We start from the raw sequence: 15,841 nt of genomic DNA, 5'->3' as shown, positions 1-15,841 counted from the left end.
TCAGTCCCAGGACAGCACTGCAGGAGTTCCTCAGGGTAGTGTCCAAGGCCCAACCATCTTCAGCTGCTTCATCAATGACCTTCCCTCCATCATAAGGTCAGAAATGGGGATGTTTGCTGATGATTTGCACAATGTTCAGCACCATTTGCAACTCTCAGATACTGAAGCAGGCCGTATCCAGATGCCGCAAGACCTGGACAACATCCAGGCTTGGGCTGATAACTGGCAAGTTACATTCGCGCCATGTAAATTGATGGTTGAGCCTAGGACATCACCCTGAGGAACTCCTGCAGTGCTGCCCTGGGACTGAAGTGATTGACCTCCAACAACTGCAACCATCTTCCTTTGTGTTAGATATGACTCCAACCAGTGGAGAGTTTTTCCCTGATTCCCATTGACTCCAGGCAATGACCATCTCCAACAAGAGAGAATCTAACCATCTCCCTTTGATGTTCAATGGCATTATCATCTCTGAATCTCCCACTAACATCATGCAGGGGTTACCATTGGCCAGAAACTGAACTGGACCAGCCACATAAATATTGTGGCGACAAAAGCAGGTCAGAGGCTAGGAATTCTGTGTTGAGTAACTCACCTCCTGTCTCCCCAATCCCTGCCCACCATCTACAAGGCACAAGTCAGGAGTGTGATGGAATACTCTACATTTGCCTGGAAGGGTGCAACTCCAACAATCAAGAAGCTCGACACTGTCCAGGACAAAGCAGCCCACTTGACTGGCACCCCAGCCACCACCTTCAACATTCACTTCCTTCACCACCAACACACATGGTAGCAGTGTGTACCATCTACAAGATGTACTACAGCAACTCACCAAGGATCCTTCGACAACACTTTCCAAACCTGTGACCTCTACCACCTTGAAGGACAAAGGCAGCAGATGCAGAGGAACACCACCACTTGCAAGCTCCCCTTCAAGCCACACACACACATCTGACATGGAATTATATTGCTGGTCCTTCACTGTCACTGGGTCAAAATCCTGGAACTCCCTTTCTAACAACTACACTCCAAGGACTGCAGCAGTTCAAGGAGGCAGCTCACCACTGCCTTCTCAAGGGCAATTAGGGATGGGCAATAAATGCTGGGCTAGCCAGCAACACCCTCATCCCATTAATGAATTAAAAAAAGTAGATCTTTCAGAAGGTATCAGATTCAAAAATAAAACCTTTGAATTATTTGTGTTGAATGCGAAAACTGCATTGTCCCTTGTATAGATTTCAATATTCCAAGTAAAGTGGTCCCAACAATACCTTGTCACTAATAAAGATGTTAAGATCTATTAATAGATTTATTTCTCTGTATCGTAGTTTAAGAAAGGATTTCAAAAACTACAAAGAAGTGAGCAGCGTCACCACTACCTTCTCAAGGGCAATTCGGGATGGGCAATAAACGCTGGCCTAGCCAGTAACGCCCACATCCTATGAACGAATATAAAAAATACTCATCACCCACTGGATTTGAGTTATGCAGGCTGATGTCATTTAATTTATCTGATAGTAAGCCACTGTGTCTTTCCCTGTATTCTGCTTATCTGTCTGCGCTTTTCCCAAACTAGCCAAAAATCAAGATAAGATCTTTCACACATACCTTAATCAGTGCAACATAAGTTCTGAGAAACCTCATGTTAGCAGAATATAAAAGTGCTATCTCAAATTAAATCAGAAGTACTTTACTGAGGTGGAGGTAAAATAAACCTTTTGCCTTAAAATTTCAAACGCTTCTCCCCTAACTTAGTAATAAAGAAATATCCCTTTCTCAGTAAATAACTCTGCTCTCACCGCCATTAACATAAATCCTTTACCCCAATTAGAAGCTCATCCTTCAAATAGGTGTTCTGTGCTCTGTTCTATCAAGATCAAGTCTCTTAATCGTTTCTCCCTTCCAAACCTTTGCTCTCTTATCCTCCATGCACTAAACAAAGGGGAAAGACCAACACCACAGCAATCACATTTGCTCAAAATTACTTGCAGAAGGAACGAGATCAAGGGGAAAGCATTTTTTGCTTGAGGGTAAAAGTACTGGTCATGTAAGAATCTAGCATTACTTTCAGGAAAGTAACTTTATTCTCTGACAGGTTGTCGCATGGTTGAATTAAGACACAATCTCTAAGATGATTTAAGTGAACAGTAAAATTACAACAGGTTTCTCTTATGGATTGATAATTTCCACCTTCTCTACACCCTCCATCCACCACTGTCCTTATTATCAGGTGGGAAAGATTTAGGGACTTGTGCGCACACAAGAAATTAAAAGCATCACTGCCCACCTTCCCCTTAAAACGATTCTCTGCCAAGAAAAGCAAAGCCGTCCATTTGTAATTTTTATTTAAATGCAGAAAGACAGGCTCTCCGCAAAACTTCCACCTAGAAACCTGTCAAGAGACTGGATAAAGTAGGTATTAATGGCTCACAAGCATTTTAAACATGTGCACATCTCTAACTAAAAAGTCACGTGAATACCTAAAAAGACTTCATTTTGAATTTTTGTGCTTTTCAATGTGATATTAGTGGAGAATGGAACATTTCCCATTTTAGGCATTCAACATCAGCATCAAGCACACCAAGCCATTTTTAGCACATCCAGACTCAATTACAGGAGCAATATAAATTCTAGTAGGCCTAGAAAGTTGTTCCAAGGTCCTTCACAGAGATCTAAGGTGATGCCAAGCCAAAGAGGGAGAAATTAGGGGGATCACCAAAGGCCCAGCCAAAGAGGTAGGCTGAAGGAGGATCTTAAAAGGAGACGGAGAGGCAGAGGGATTTAGAAAGGTAATTCCAGAGAGTGGAAGACAACGGAGGGATGAGGCAGAGGGAAGGGAGTCAGAAAAGGCAGGAATTAGAGGACTATAGAGTACAGTGACATGGGAGGAAAATTGTAGGACTAGAATAGAGATAGGGAGGACTGAGGATGGAATTTTATATCTGAGGCATGGAGGCTGTAAGCCAAATATAGTCAGAGAGAGCAAGGGCAATGGGCAAGTAGGACCATGCAGGATTGGATGTAGGCAGAGTTTTGGATGAGAAGAAGTTTCTGCGGGGTAAATAATGGCAGTCCAGTCTGAAGTTGACAGATGCATGGATGAGGTTTTTAAGCAGTAAATGGGCTGAGGTATGGAGGCAATGTTATGGAAGTGGAGATGGACGGTCTTTGTGACAGTGAGAATGAGAGCGGAAGCTCAGACCATTGTCGAATAGGATGCCGAGGTTACAGTCTATTTCAATCTGACTGGTTAGGGCAGGAGATGGAGTTGGTAGCAAGGGTTCAGAGTTTGTGGCAGGAGCTGAAGACAGTGGTTTTGGCCTTCCCATCATTACAGGACTGGAGGAAACTGCAGCCCATACATGACTGTATACCAGACAAGCAAACAGAGGTCAGGCAGGAATTGAAAAAGGTGCTTGAGAGGGTTTTTGAGGATGAGGTATTGATAACCATTTTGAAAGGCTAGAGGTGCGGTAACCATTTACAATATTGGTTAAAATAGGAATCAGGATGTCAAGCAATCATGAGTTTAGCGGGAATGGGGTTAAGGGTGCAGGTCTCCTTGATGAAATGAGAGAAACAACTGAATCTTCAAGCCAGGTAATTGCTCAACTGTGTATTGATTGTTAGAAAAGATCAATGATAGCAGCTTACACCTGTGAGGCAGAATTCTAACTTGCAGGGTGGATTCACGAGACAGTTTGAGAGAGAGAAACTGGATGAAAAGCAGCAAGGTCTAATAAGCTAACATTTCAAAGTTGCAATGCCTCAAAAGAAAGAGAGACTAGCAGCACAAACAGGTAAGATACAGAGACCATATTTTTCAATATACAATGTGCAACACTACTGGTTATTCAATAGTAAACCAAAGTACTCTTAATAAAAATGAGAGCAGAATGTAAGATTTCAAAATAAGGACAGAACTACATCTCCAAGCCCTGGTCGAATTTGCCCTGCTTAATTTGATGGGTATACTTGGTCTCAATTCCATATGCAACATTAAGGCAAGTTGACTCTCGTCAATGAACAAGGTCAACCAGAGGTGAAACAACTGAAATTAAATCTGAAATGATATCTGTCTTTGAATGGGTTACAGTTAACCTTCCATACGTTGTTTTCACATTTTCTAAGGGAACAGCGTGAAGCTAAGTGTGAAACAGTGGAAGGGTTCACAGGTTGTTTAAGTTTGGCAGATCTCAAGATGAATACTCCTTCCATGGCTGTAACCACCTTTATACCAGCCAACATAGATTATTGGGCTCTCACAAACCCTATGATGGGGTGGAGGGGCCACCCGCACTCAAGTATCTTGTTGGACGTCAACCCAGAATTCAGAGTGGAGCTTCAGGGTGTACTTGTCGGCATAGTCTGGAATGATTACTTTCTCACTCAAAAGGTAGGAAACTACCACTAAATCAAAGGCTTCCTCCATCTTCCATGGCTATAGCAGCAAGAAGGTTTAACATGCATTTTCATATTTTGAAATTCTGTCACAGTTTTAGTTTAGACTTAACTGCTAAGGAGCAGGGTTACAATGTTAAAATAATAGTTTTCTCTTTTGAAGTGTATGCTGGCAGAGAAATTCAATTGCTTGGCGCTGTTTCTCACAGCCCGTGGCACTGCCTGTCCCTGGGAAATTGACAGTATCATAACATTAACAAATTTCTCCCCCACTGAGTTTCCAGAATGGTCAACAAATCACTGCTTCAGATTTAAATGACACTGAACTGCCAAATGGTAATCCATATAGGCTCTTCCTAAAGCTGCTTATGATGACATTCAGCTAGAAGCCCTATTGCCATATCTCAGTTACACCTAACTGCAAGGGATACTAGATGGTGGAGTGGACTGGACACTCGCCTCTGGGACTAGAGATCAAATGCAGCCCTAACCGGTGGGATGAAAGTCTCCACTGTCTACTGACTGTAATGGTCCATTGTGAAATTAGTTTGTGTAGGCTCAACGCAGCAGGCCAAGATCCAGAGTTAAATACTAATTCAGCATTAAGTTTGCAAACTCACCCAGATTACACAAGACAGCTAATATATGAAAAGAGGCACACTAGTGAGCAGGGAGCCCTTTATTAGGGTTGGTGAATACACCGTAGCAGAGTGAAGAGTTTTATTCTGCATCTGACCATATTAGCATTGCAATGGAAGTGACTGATGCAGCATGATATGGGAAGTGACTGATGCAGCATGATATGGGAAGTTTTCATATCCCCAGCAACAACATTCCTCACCTCAGTGAGCACCAAAAAAGTCTCAAAATATTTTAAAACAGATATAAATACATGAGTTCTGCTATATTGTTCAATGATTGGTTAATGCTGTGACCAGCTGAGTCAAAGATGAAGGTTTCAGGATCGACACCCTGCTCTATGCTGAACTACCCATTCTCAGTTGGCCTCAGTGAAAATCTGCCAAGATCTGCACTCCTGCTGACAGACAGATGTTGGGGAAGGACAGGGTTGGACTTAAGTGATATGACGGTGGCCAAACTACTTGCTGCCAACTCACTATCAAGACTGATCTCATTGAGGAATGGCTGAGGATTTTTTTTTGCTTTTTTTGTCCCTGCTGTTTTTTCTTCTCTTCCCTTCCTGAGGGACAAAAAAAAGCAGAAACAATAAGACTGAACAGTAATTCTAAGGTTCCAAATCAAACCCACTGCCTACCTGCGTAATATTTCCAAAAAGCTTCCATTTCCTCGTAAACAAAGCATAATGTGCAATTCCATATCTGCCTGCCACTGCAACACACTGACCCAGACGGTCTATTGCTGCGAACTGAGGAAATAATGAAATACGAATGAAATCTTATCAGTTCACTAAGCTTTTTTGATTTTACAATTTACTTATTGAAAAAAACTCACCTTTATTGGCCAGTTACTTTCTAGATAGGTACTATGAATCTACAGAAAGAGAGACAAACAAGTTATATAATCCTTGGTGCTCAAAGCAGAGTTTACAATTAATCACATATAGTACTGTCTTTTTAACAGCTCTCTCCCCTCAGAAGAAGCCGATATTTTTCTAGGGCACAGCTATGCAGGCAACGTGCAAAGAAAGAGGCAAGAGATTTTAAGAACATTAACTCCTATTATAGGGATAAGGAGGCGAAGACCACCTGCCCAACAGTACTCAAAATTCTATGGACAGGTCTATTGCGAAATGTACTCCCAACTACTTAAAGTGAAAGCTGGCCCAAATGAAACAGAATCTCTGTCATTAGCTTTGTACTGCCATAGATTTAATTCAAGTTTGCGTGCTGCATAAATTAGAAAGCTTTTCTTAGATTAAATACAGCAAAATGCCAAGTTAAGCTAAAGACGACAATGTAGTATGCACTTGGTCAAAACCATTGGCAGGGTTGAATTTCAAGTGGCAGTTTACCACAGTAGCACAATTACAACAATCACTTCATATCCCTCAGTCACAGGCTTGAGAGCTAGTCTTGCCTGGCTCAGGTATAAAATTAAAACCCAACCCGAATCCGACCCGGGCCCAAATCCTTGAATTTTTTTTTTCTGTCCAACCCAACACGAATATCCTTCATCCGTTCCAGCAACAGGCTATTCCTGCAGCTGGAGTTGTGGGGAATCCTGGGTAAGCTTGATCCCGTGACTTCCTGGAATCAGCACTGTCCAGCCCAACCCGACCCAAGCCAAGCCCAAATGCTGGACTTGGAATTTCGACCCGACCTGAATCTGACACATGCACGTGGATCTAGTCGGGTACGGGTCGGGTAGCCAGGCTTTAACTAATCTGCCAGCCATGCAGCTGCTTGCTGAATCCTTTCAAAAGGCAAAGCATTTTGAAGTAGTCAAACTCGTGTCTGTACTGGTTTCTAATATTTTTCTTAAAGCAGCTAGGCAGCAGTGACACTAAATACACAACTGATAAACTCTCATGAAAGATAGATCTTGTACTGTCTACGAGCAAATAAAAAAAATGCATATAGTTGTGAGAATCTAAAAAACATCACCTGTACAACATGCCAGTGCCTGTGTCCTAATAAAGTGCTTAAACCCTGAGGAACTAGATCATTATAATGAGGGTTCTTTTCCCTGAATGGCCGATGGCCTGAATTTGCTGATGCAGTACTTGAATTCTGATTCTGCAATGTGTCACCACAGTTCAAATACAGGCGATCCTCTCCTTGCAGAAGTACTTGCTCCTGGTTATTCTGTAAGGAAAGATGATTGTAATTAATTCACAATTAATCTTAATTCTCAGTTTAGAAAAGTTTTTCCAAATTTATGAAAATATTTTTTCTAACCTACAAATGCACTTTAGAACACTCAAGATAACATTTCAGTCTTACAACCTAAGCTGCCGAGATGCTTTTTAATTGAAATGAAATGAACATTTTCCAATATGGATTACTTTACTTTGGGGAGAGAAATACAACAGCTGAAATTCTAATTTTCATTTTTTCCCAAGATCCTGAAAAATCATATGAAAAAGATGCACGGAAACTGAAGATTGACAAATCTCTAATCTTATATAGGCAAGTAATGGAGGGGAGGGGGAATGATGGGTTATGATTCTCACAGGCAGGTATATTTTCAAAAAACCTATGTTTTTGACAGCAACATAAATAAATATTTCTGACCATGTAAACAGCAGTAAAAGGAATAAAAGGTACAGCTTCGCTAAACGGACATCAACTCTAGTGCAGGCTTTTGGGCATGACATGGCCTTCGCAGGTTCATTACTACTGTAAAATAATTAAAGAAACCCTCAAATCCAAACATTTTATTTTGAAAAGAAATCAAAAAAATGTTGGAAATACAGAAGCAGTGAGTATCTTTAAAGAGGAAAGACAGGTTTCCATTTCAGGTAGGAGACTCTTTCTTGGAATGGAGAAGAAATCAAATCACTTTGTATGGTGGGAGAGAGGGGGAAGTGATAAACAGCACAGTCACGCAGAAAGTTAACGTGTTATGGCTTGTGAACTGTTTATATCTAAAGCATCAACATGTCTTCCATCTGCTTGGATGTCAAAAGACCCATCCGCTTCACTAGCATGTCTTACTAAAAGGAAATTGAGAGGTATAGCTAAGGAAAGGACTTGATTATCTTTTTCAGTTCAGTTCTGAAAAACATTAACCGACCTTTTCTGATTGCAGGTGTCAGCTGACTTGCTGTGCATTCCAGTTTTTTAATGTTTTATTTCAGATTTCCAGGATTTTCTTTTTATTTGTACATTTATTAATTTGATATTACAACTGTCCTGAAAGAGTTACATACCTCATATGAAGGCATTTTCTATCTGCCCAGAAATATAACAATCACCATTCACATCAAGGGCTCACTACCATAACAAGAATAAACTGGAACATTAGATCAGTGAAAGGATTAATTATAGCTGTAACGAGCCTTCAAATGCAAGGGCAGGCAGAACACTTTTTGGTTTTCTTATGGAGAAGAACCATTCAAAACGAACAAAATAGAACCCATGGACAATGCAGACTCAAATTGTAAGTGCTGTCCAGGTATATGGAGAATGAAAAGCAATAAAGCATTTTCTTCTGCAGCACTCTTTCAAAATTGTTTGAGGTAAATTGAAGGTTGAACAAATAACTTAAAACTGCTCAAAATAAAAAAAAAAATGTAATTCTGGAAATCAAACAAAAACAAAATCTTGGAATTCACAACAGGATCCTGTAACAACTGGAAACATTTTACATAGATTGCACTGGTACTAATAATTTTTCATTTGTTATGGTTTACAAAAGCAAGAAACAAATTTAACAGCTAGTCTCCTATCTGGATACCACCAGACACTAAATAGTTTTATTAGCAACAGCACACTTGGTAAAGGAGTCTACAAACATATTTTAAAAACCATGGTGAATATAAAATAGGAGATTGAAGAATAGCAGAACAAGTGTGAAATTACTAGTTTGCAATTAATAAACAAAAATATTAGGAGTTCAGGTTTAGCTTGTCACCTACCATGCAGGGATTGACAGTTAAAGCGCTTTTGATGAATTGGAACTGCAAAATTTCTGCCTGTTGTACTACACTTTTGTTTTCCAGGTCTTTTCCCATTTGTTGAGTACGATCACTGGAAATTGCCCAAAGATGGTAGCCTTCTGCACCCCAGCTCTGCAAACATGAAATAACTTCAGCAAAATATAAAGCATTAAATAATAAAATCAAGTTATTTTAAACACTGAATATGAAAGGAACAAAGAATTTTAGTTTTGTTCCAGCCAATAAGGCAAAATGTTCCCTTTAATTTGGTCAAAAAGATCAGATGACCAACTCTCAACTTCATCAAGTGTTGCTACCCAACTAGGAGCTGTAACAATGAAGTGAATTAACATGCCTTCCTCCTTATGGGAAAGAATCCAGCCCCTGTTCTTCACTTCCTTTAAACATGTTCAGCTGCAATTGAGCATACAATGTAGGGAATCAAAACTATGAATTCATTTAAGAAATAGGAGCAGTAGGCCATTCGGCCGTTTCAGCCTGCTCCGCCATTCAATATCATGGCTGATCTGATTGTGGCCTAACTCCACTTTCCCGCCTGTCCCCCATAACCCTCGACTCCCTTGTCGATCAAAAATCTATCTAACTCAGCCTTGAATATATTCAATCACCCAGCCACCAATCCTCTCTGGGAAGAGAATTCCAAAGACTAACGAGCCTCAGAAGAAATTCCTCCTCATTTCCATCTTAAAAAGGAGACCCCTTATTTTGAAACTGTGCCCCCTAGTTCTCAATTCCTCAAGAGGGGGAACATCCTCTCAGCATCTACTCTGTCAAGCCCCCTCAGAATCTAATGTTTCAATAAAATCACCCCTCATTCTTTTAAACTCCAGAGTACAGGCCCAACCTTCTCATCCTTTCCTCATAAGACAATCCCTTCATCTCAGGAATCAGCCTAGTTAACCTTTTCTAAACTGTTTCAAATGTAAGTATATCCCTCCTTAATTAAGGAGACCAAACTGTACAAAGTATGCTAGCTGTGGTCTCACCAATTCCCTATACAGTTGCAGCAAGACTTCCCTACTTTTAAACTCCATCCCCCTTGTAATAAAGGCCAACATTCAGACTTGCCTTCCCAATGACTTGCTATACCATTGCTAACTTTTTGTGATTCATGTACAAGGACATCCAGATCCCTCTGTCCTGTAACGTGCTGCAGTCTCTCTTCATGTAAATAATAATCTGCTTTTCTATTCATCCTGTCAAAGTGAATAACTTCACTTTTTCTCACATTATACTCCATCTGCCAAATTTGTGCCCACTCACTTAACCTATCTATACCTCATTTGTTATGCTCACGTAAAGTGGAGCGATTGAAAATATACAAAGTCAACCTGAAGAGTTATAAAATTGGCCTTTTCTTTGAAAAACGTGGACATTGAGCTTCAAAATGGCCAAAGGTCAAAAAACCTGGCCTTGTATATTCAAACTGCCTTACTGTCTAGTACGAACAAAAGAATACATTCCAAGCTAAGAGGTATCAATTTCGCTCAACCTGAACACATCTAGACATTTTTGAATTAAATGGGCTCCTCTGAAACAAAGTAGGCATGAAGTAGCCACATCCTGGGTGGAAGAGGGGGAGGGGGCGGGGGTGGAAGGGGGCGGGGGTGGTGGAAGAATGAACCCATTCCTACACCCCCTCCCCAGGAAAAAGCATCTCCAAAGCCTGTCCGGCTGAGAGTTGGGAGAAAATCCAGCAAGCCAAAAAGGAAGGCGCCCTACTGCGAATTCTACATTTCAACTTGTGCAGCAGAGAACTGGAAGTGATCCCCTGTCTTCAAACTAAACTTTCAACCAACAGGGAAATCTACAAACTCCAGGCCTGCAACTAAAGAGAACTTGACCTCCGAGAAAATTCAAAAGGTTTACCCTGAACCCCACAACTCTACCTCACTTCAAATCATTTAAACCTTTTCCTCTCTCTGTCTCTTGTGTGTGTACGGGCGATTGAATGCGTGAATAGGTGCGGTTGCGACAATTTCGGAATAAGGCATATTGCTCAATAAATAATTAATCTTCTGTTTTAAACCACAAGAAAACCTGTCGCTTTCTGTTTATTTGATAAATAAAACACAAAGTTACAGTAGAAAAAGAAAATGTTGCCGAGGAGATTACTGAGATACAGCCTACTAGGCTAGATGGGATTGAGATTCACAAGGAGGAGGTGTTAGCAATTTTGGAAAGAGTGAAAATAGATAAGTCCCCTGGGCCAGATGGGATTTATCCTAGGATTCTCTGGGAAGCCAGGGAGGAGATTGCAGAGCCGTTGCTGTTGATCTTTATGTCGTCATTGTCGACAGGAGTAGTGCCGGAGGACTGGAGGATAGCAAATGTTGTCCCCTTGTTCAAGAAGGGGAGTAGAGACAGCCCTGGTAATTATAGACCTGTGAGCCTTACTTCGGTTGTGGGTAAAATGTTGGAAAAGGTTATAAGAGACAGGATTTATAATCATCTTGAAAAGAATAAGTTCATTTGCGATAGTCAGCACGGTTTTGTGAAAGGTAGGTCGTGCCTCACAAACCTTATTGAGTTTTTCGAGAAGGTGACCAAACAGGTGGATGAGGGTAAAGCCGTGGATGTGGTGTATATGGATTTCAGTAAGGCGTTTGATAAGGTTCCCCACGGTAGGCTATTGCAGAAAATACGGAAGTATGGGGTTGAAGGTGATTTAGAGCTTTGGATCAGAAATTGGCTAGCTGAAAGAAGACAGAGGGTGGTGGTTGATGGCAAATGTTCATCCTGGAGTTTAGTTACTAGTGGTGTACCGCAAGGTTCTGTTTTGGGGCCACTGCTGTTTGTCATTTTTATAAACGACCTGGATGAGGGTGTAGAAGGGTGGGTTAGTAAATTTGCGGATGACACGAAGGTCGGTGGAGTTGTGGATAGTGTCGAAGGGTGTTGTAGGGTACAGAGGGACATAGATAGGCTGCAGAGCTGGGCTGAGAGATGGCAAATGGAGTTTAAGGCGGAGAAGTGTGAGGTGATTCACTTTGGAAGGAGTAACAGCAATGCAGAGTACTGGGCTAATGGGAAGATTCTTGGTAGTGTAGATGAGCAGAGAGATCTTGGTGTCCAGGTACATAAATCCCTGAAAGTTGCTACCCAGGTTAATAGGGCTGTTAAGAAGGCATATGGTGTGTTAGCTTTTATTAGTAGGGGGATCGAGTTTCGGAGCCACGAGGTCATGATGCAGCTGTACAAAACTCTGGTGAGGCCGCACCTTGAGTATTGCGTGCAGTTCTGGTCACCGCATTATAGGAAGGATGTGGAAGCTTTGGAAAGGGTGCAGAGGAGATTTACTAGGATGTTGCCTGGTATGGAAGGAAGGTCTTACGAGGAAAGGCTGAGGGACTTGGGGTTGTTTTCGTTAGAGAGAAGGAGGAGGAGAGGTGACTTAATAGAGACATACAAGATAATCAGAGGGTTAGATAGGGTGGATAGTGAGAGTCTTTTTCCTCGGATGAGGATGGCAAACACGAGGGGACATAGCTTTAAGTTGAGGGGTGAAAGATATAGGACAGATGTCAGAGGTAGTTTCTTTACGCAGAGAGTAGTAGGGGCGTGGAACGCCCTGCCTGCAACAGTAGTAGACTCGCCAACTTTAAGGGCATTTAAGTGGTCATTGGATAGACATATGGATGTAAATGGAATAGTGTAGGTCAGATGATCGGCGCAACATCGAGGGCCGAAGGGCCTGTACTGCGCTGTAATATTCTAATTCTAAAAAAAAAAGGGGTTAAAATTCTAACAACAAAAACACTTGCTGAGGTCAGGTAAGAGTTGAACAGCGGGGACCACCCACACCCCTCACCATATGGCCTAACACTTTGCAGACACTGTCATTGTGTCATAGAGAGATACAGCACAAACAAGCCCTTCGGCCCGAGTCTGTGCCAACCAACAACCACCCATTTATACTAATCCTACATTAGCCCCATATTCCCTACCACATCGCCATTATTCTCCTACCACCAACCTACACTAGGGGCAATTTACAATGGCCAATTTATCTATCAACCTGCAAGTCTTTGGCTGTGGGAGGAAACCGGAGCACCCGGCGGAAGCCCACACGGTCACAGAAGGAACTTGCAAACTCCATGCAGGCAGTACCCAGAACCAAACCCGGGTTGCTGGAGCTGTGAGGCTGCGGTGCTAACCACTGCGCCGCTTAACCCTCCTCACAACTTGCTTTCCTACCTATCTGAGTAATGTCTGCAAATTTGGCTGTCATGCTGGCGCCCACCTGCCAAGTCTGAGGCACACATTATTTCACCACATTTTAAAACTTAAAATTATGACTGGGAAGAAAAGAGGGACACTCAAGGAATTGTCAAGCCCCTGACTGGAAAGACATTCGCATGCTGGCAGACAGTGTTGGAACAAAGGACCCAGTCCCTGCTTCTCCAATACACAGAGGATCTGGTCAGACCTGTTTAGTCACACGGTTGTTTGGATTTGAACTTGCTGAAAGAAACTCGAAAAGCTGTTTGCTCCCGGACTGGAAAAGATCTACTTCCTGTATGCTCTCATCTCGTTCTCACCAGCTTCGGAAACCACTGAAGACATGTAAACTCAAAGAGAGAAAAGTCTCCTACATGAACAAGGTTTAAGAAGAATATTGGGCCCCAACGAAAACTAAGAGCTGTCTACAATCAAAGACTCTACGGCGAGCTGCAAACACAGAAACAGTAACGAGAAACCCCCTTCAAAGACTGCCTCAAACCTCTCTACTTTATTTTTCTTCTGCTCTTTTCTGTCTCTATTTGCATGTGCATATCGCGTAAGCATGCTAGCATGGGACGCGGCATGTATCCGTAGGCATTAACTGAATTACAGTTTAAGTTTTAATAAATTTCACTTTTCTTCTTTAAACCTAAGAAAGCCTGTTTATGCTCATTTCCTTGCCTTATAATTGGAAACTGGTGAACAAGGATTCACCAAGGGGGAGCTCAAAACATTGTTTAAAAATTAAACACTGTTACAATAAGACCAGGTGAAGACCTCTAGACACCTTTCTCATCTGGTTGTAACACTACAATATACTTGGTCCCTTCATCCAAATCATTAAGAGATCGTAAATAGTTCAGGCCCCAGTATTGATCCCTGTGGCACTCCACTTGTTAGTTTGCCAACCTGAAAATGCCCTACAAATGCAGCTTATTGGTACACTATCTTTGAATGCTACTTGGTTTATATTGCAATTGCAGCAAAACGATTAACTCATTCCCTTTTAGATCATAATTTTTTTTAATTGAAGGTCAGTTTTTTCTGCACATATATTTCCACTTAATGTGCATCATATTGGAAGATAGCATAACCCACAAATACTTTGGAATACGATTTCCACCAGTTGTCAGAAGCTGACTCACCATAGAGATGATTTTCATAGGTTCCTTTTTTGTGCCATCAGAATAATGCCTTAAAAAAAAAATCAATAGAATGAAATAATTAATTGCAGCAATTAATGCATTTTATCGAATGTCAATAGCTGAATATTAGCATTCTATCCCATTTATCTAAACTTAAGGATAGTTAATGGAATCGATGCACTTTTAACAAATGGATTCTGGTTTTATGAAAGTACAATTCTTTCCCACTTCAAATAATAAGGGATGGCAACACCTCAGTGCAAAATATGCACAACCTGCCATGCCAAATGACGATTATTTTAACACATCAGTTGGAAACCTTCGTTAAACTTTGAATGGAAAGAGAGAGAGCTGGAATCCTACAGTTAACTTTTAAAAAGTTGGCAGCCAAGATGGTTACTGCAATTTGCATTTGAAATACCTCACATTCCAGGACATCGAATTGGGAAGACAGGTCTAACAAGAAGCCCATCCAAAACAATGGCTAACTGAGTACATATCCAGATCACCCTCATTAACAGGACATTCAAAGCCGTCATGAAGCATTCATGAGCGGAAATGTCCCTCCAGGGGGTAAACACTGACAATACCACCTGAGAAGGGTTCTGGGTTTGAGACCTCATTAAAAACAAAGGGGACTGAGAGAACCATGTGACTGTTGCCCCAGGCTGTGCAAAATGGAGTTTTGATACACACAGCAGACAAAGTACTGAGACCTTGAAGCAGAGGCTTCATGTGATAACCAGGCAGAACCCCTGTGGGACTGTATGTCTCGCTCTCTCTCTCTCCTGATAACATCACAAGTTTAAAAACCATCTGCGGCTGCAGACCATCCAAGCCTACAAATTGCTACAGACAGAGACCCCAGGGGAAGAAAGCCACTTACAATTCTGTCTCCAAGAAAATTCTGAGACAGGTGGACCAGCTACAAGACAAGACTTCAAGATCATAACTTCAGCCAGAAGACAATGGAATCATCCAAGCCGACAGACTGTGTCTCAACTTTTACTTGTTCTGGACTCTAATCCAAACCAAACTATTTATCACCCTGTACTCTATTTGTGTGTAAGATTCACATGTGCTTGTGTGAGTGAAAGTGTAATGTAATTTTATTTTATCTAGATCGGGTTTAGTTTTTTTAAAAAAAGTACAATAAACTCACCGGTTTCTTGTTTAAACTCAAGAAAACTTGTCCAATTGGTTCTTTACGATCACAACAAAGGAAAAAAGTAAAACACTTACTGAAGTGGTAAGCACGACCACGGTTTAAAAGGGAAAAACCTGTTGCGGTCAAACAAGAGGAAGGGCAAGAGGGGAGCCTTACGACCCCCATCTCACCTGATCGTAACAATGCTAAGAATAAGATATTGGGTGAAATCATTTGGACAGGGGAAAAATGCTCTATTAGCCCACAGGATAATTTTTGCTTGCCAGACAGAACACCCATGTGCCACTTGGATAATTAGAT

General features: G+C 41.5%; 1 protein-coding gene across 4 annotated transcripts in view; it reads right to left on the bottom strand.

Moving 5' to 3' along the window:
* ric1 (RIC1 homolog, RAB6A GEF complex partner 1) overlaps nt 1–15,841 on the bottom strand; it is a 201,169-nt gene that overhangs the window by 54,902 nt on the left and 130,426 nt on the right. For all 4 annotated transcript variants that reach the window (XM_068030703.1, XM_068030704.1, XM_068030705.1 and 1 more), the window contains 5 exons: nt 14,374–14,422; nt 8,963–9,115; nt 6,987–7,187; nt 5,875–5,913; nt 5,678–5,788 (listed from right to left, as the gene is read on the bottom strand). In XM_068030703.1, the coding sequence (XP_067886804.1) occupies nt 5,678–5,788; nt 5,875–5,913; nt 6,987–7,187; nt 8,963–9,115; nt 14,374–14,422 (553 nt within the window). The remainder of the gene's footprint in view (nt 1–5,677; nt 5,789–5,874; nt 5,914–6,986; nt 7,188–8,962; nt 9,116–14,373; nt 14,423–15,841) is intronic.

Source organism: Heterodontus francisci, chromosome 4, assembly GCF_036365525.1.
Source record: "Heterodontus francisci isolate sHetFra1 chromosome 4, sHetFra1.hap1, whole genome shotgun sequence".
Lineage (NCBI taxonomy): Eukaryota > Metazoa > Chordata > Chondrichthyes > Heterodontiformes > Heterodontidae > Heterodontus > Heterodontus francisci.
Note: the sequence above shows the minus strand (reverse complement) of the source record. Positions and strands in the feature narration are given on the sequence as shown.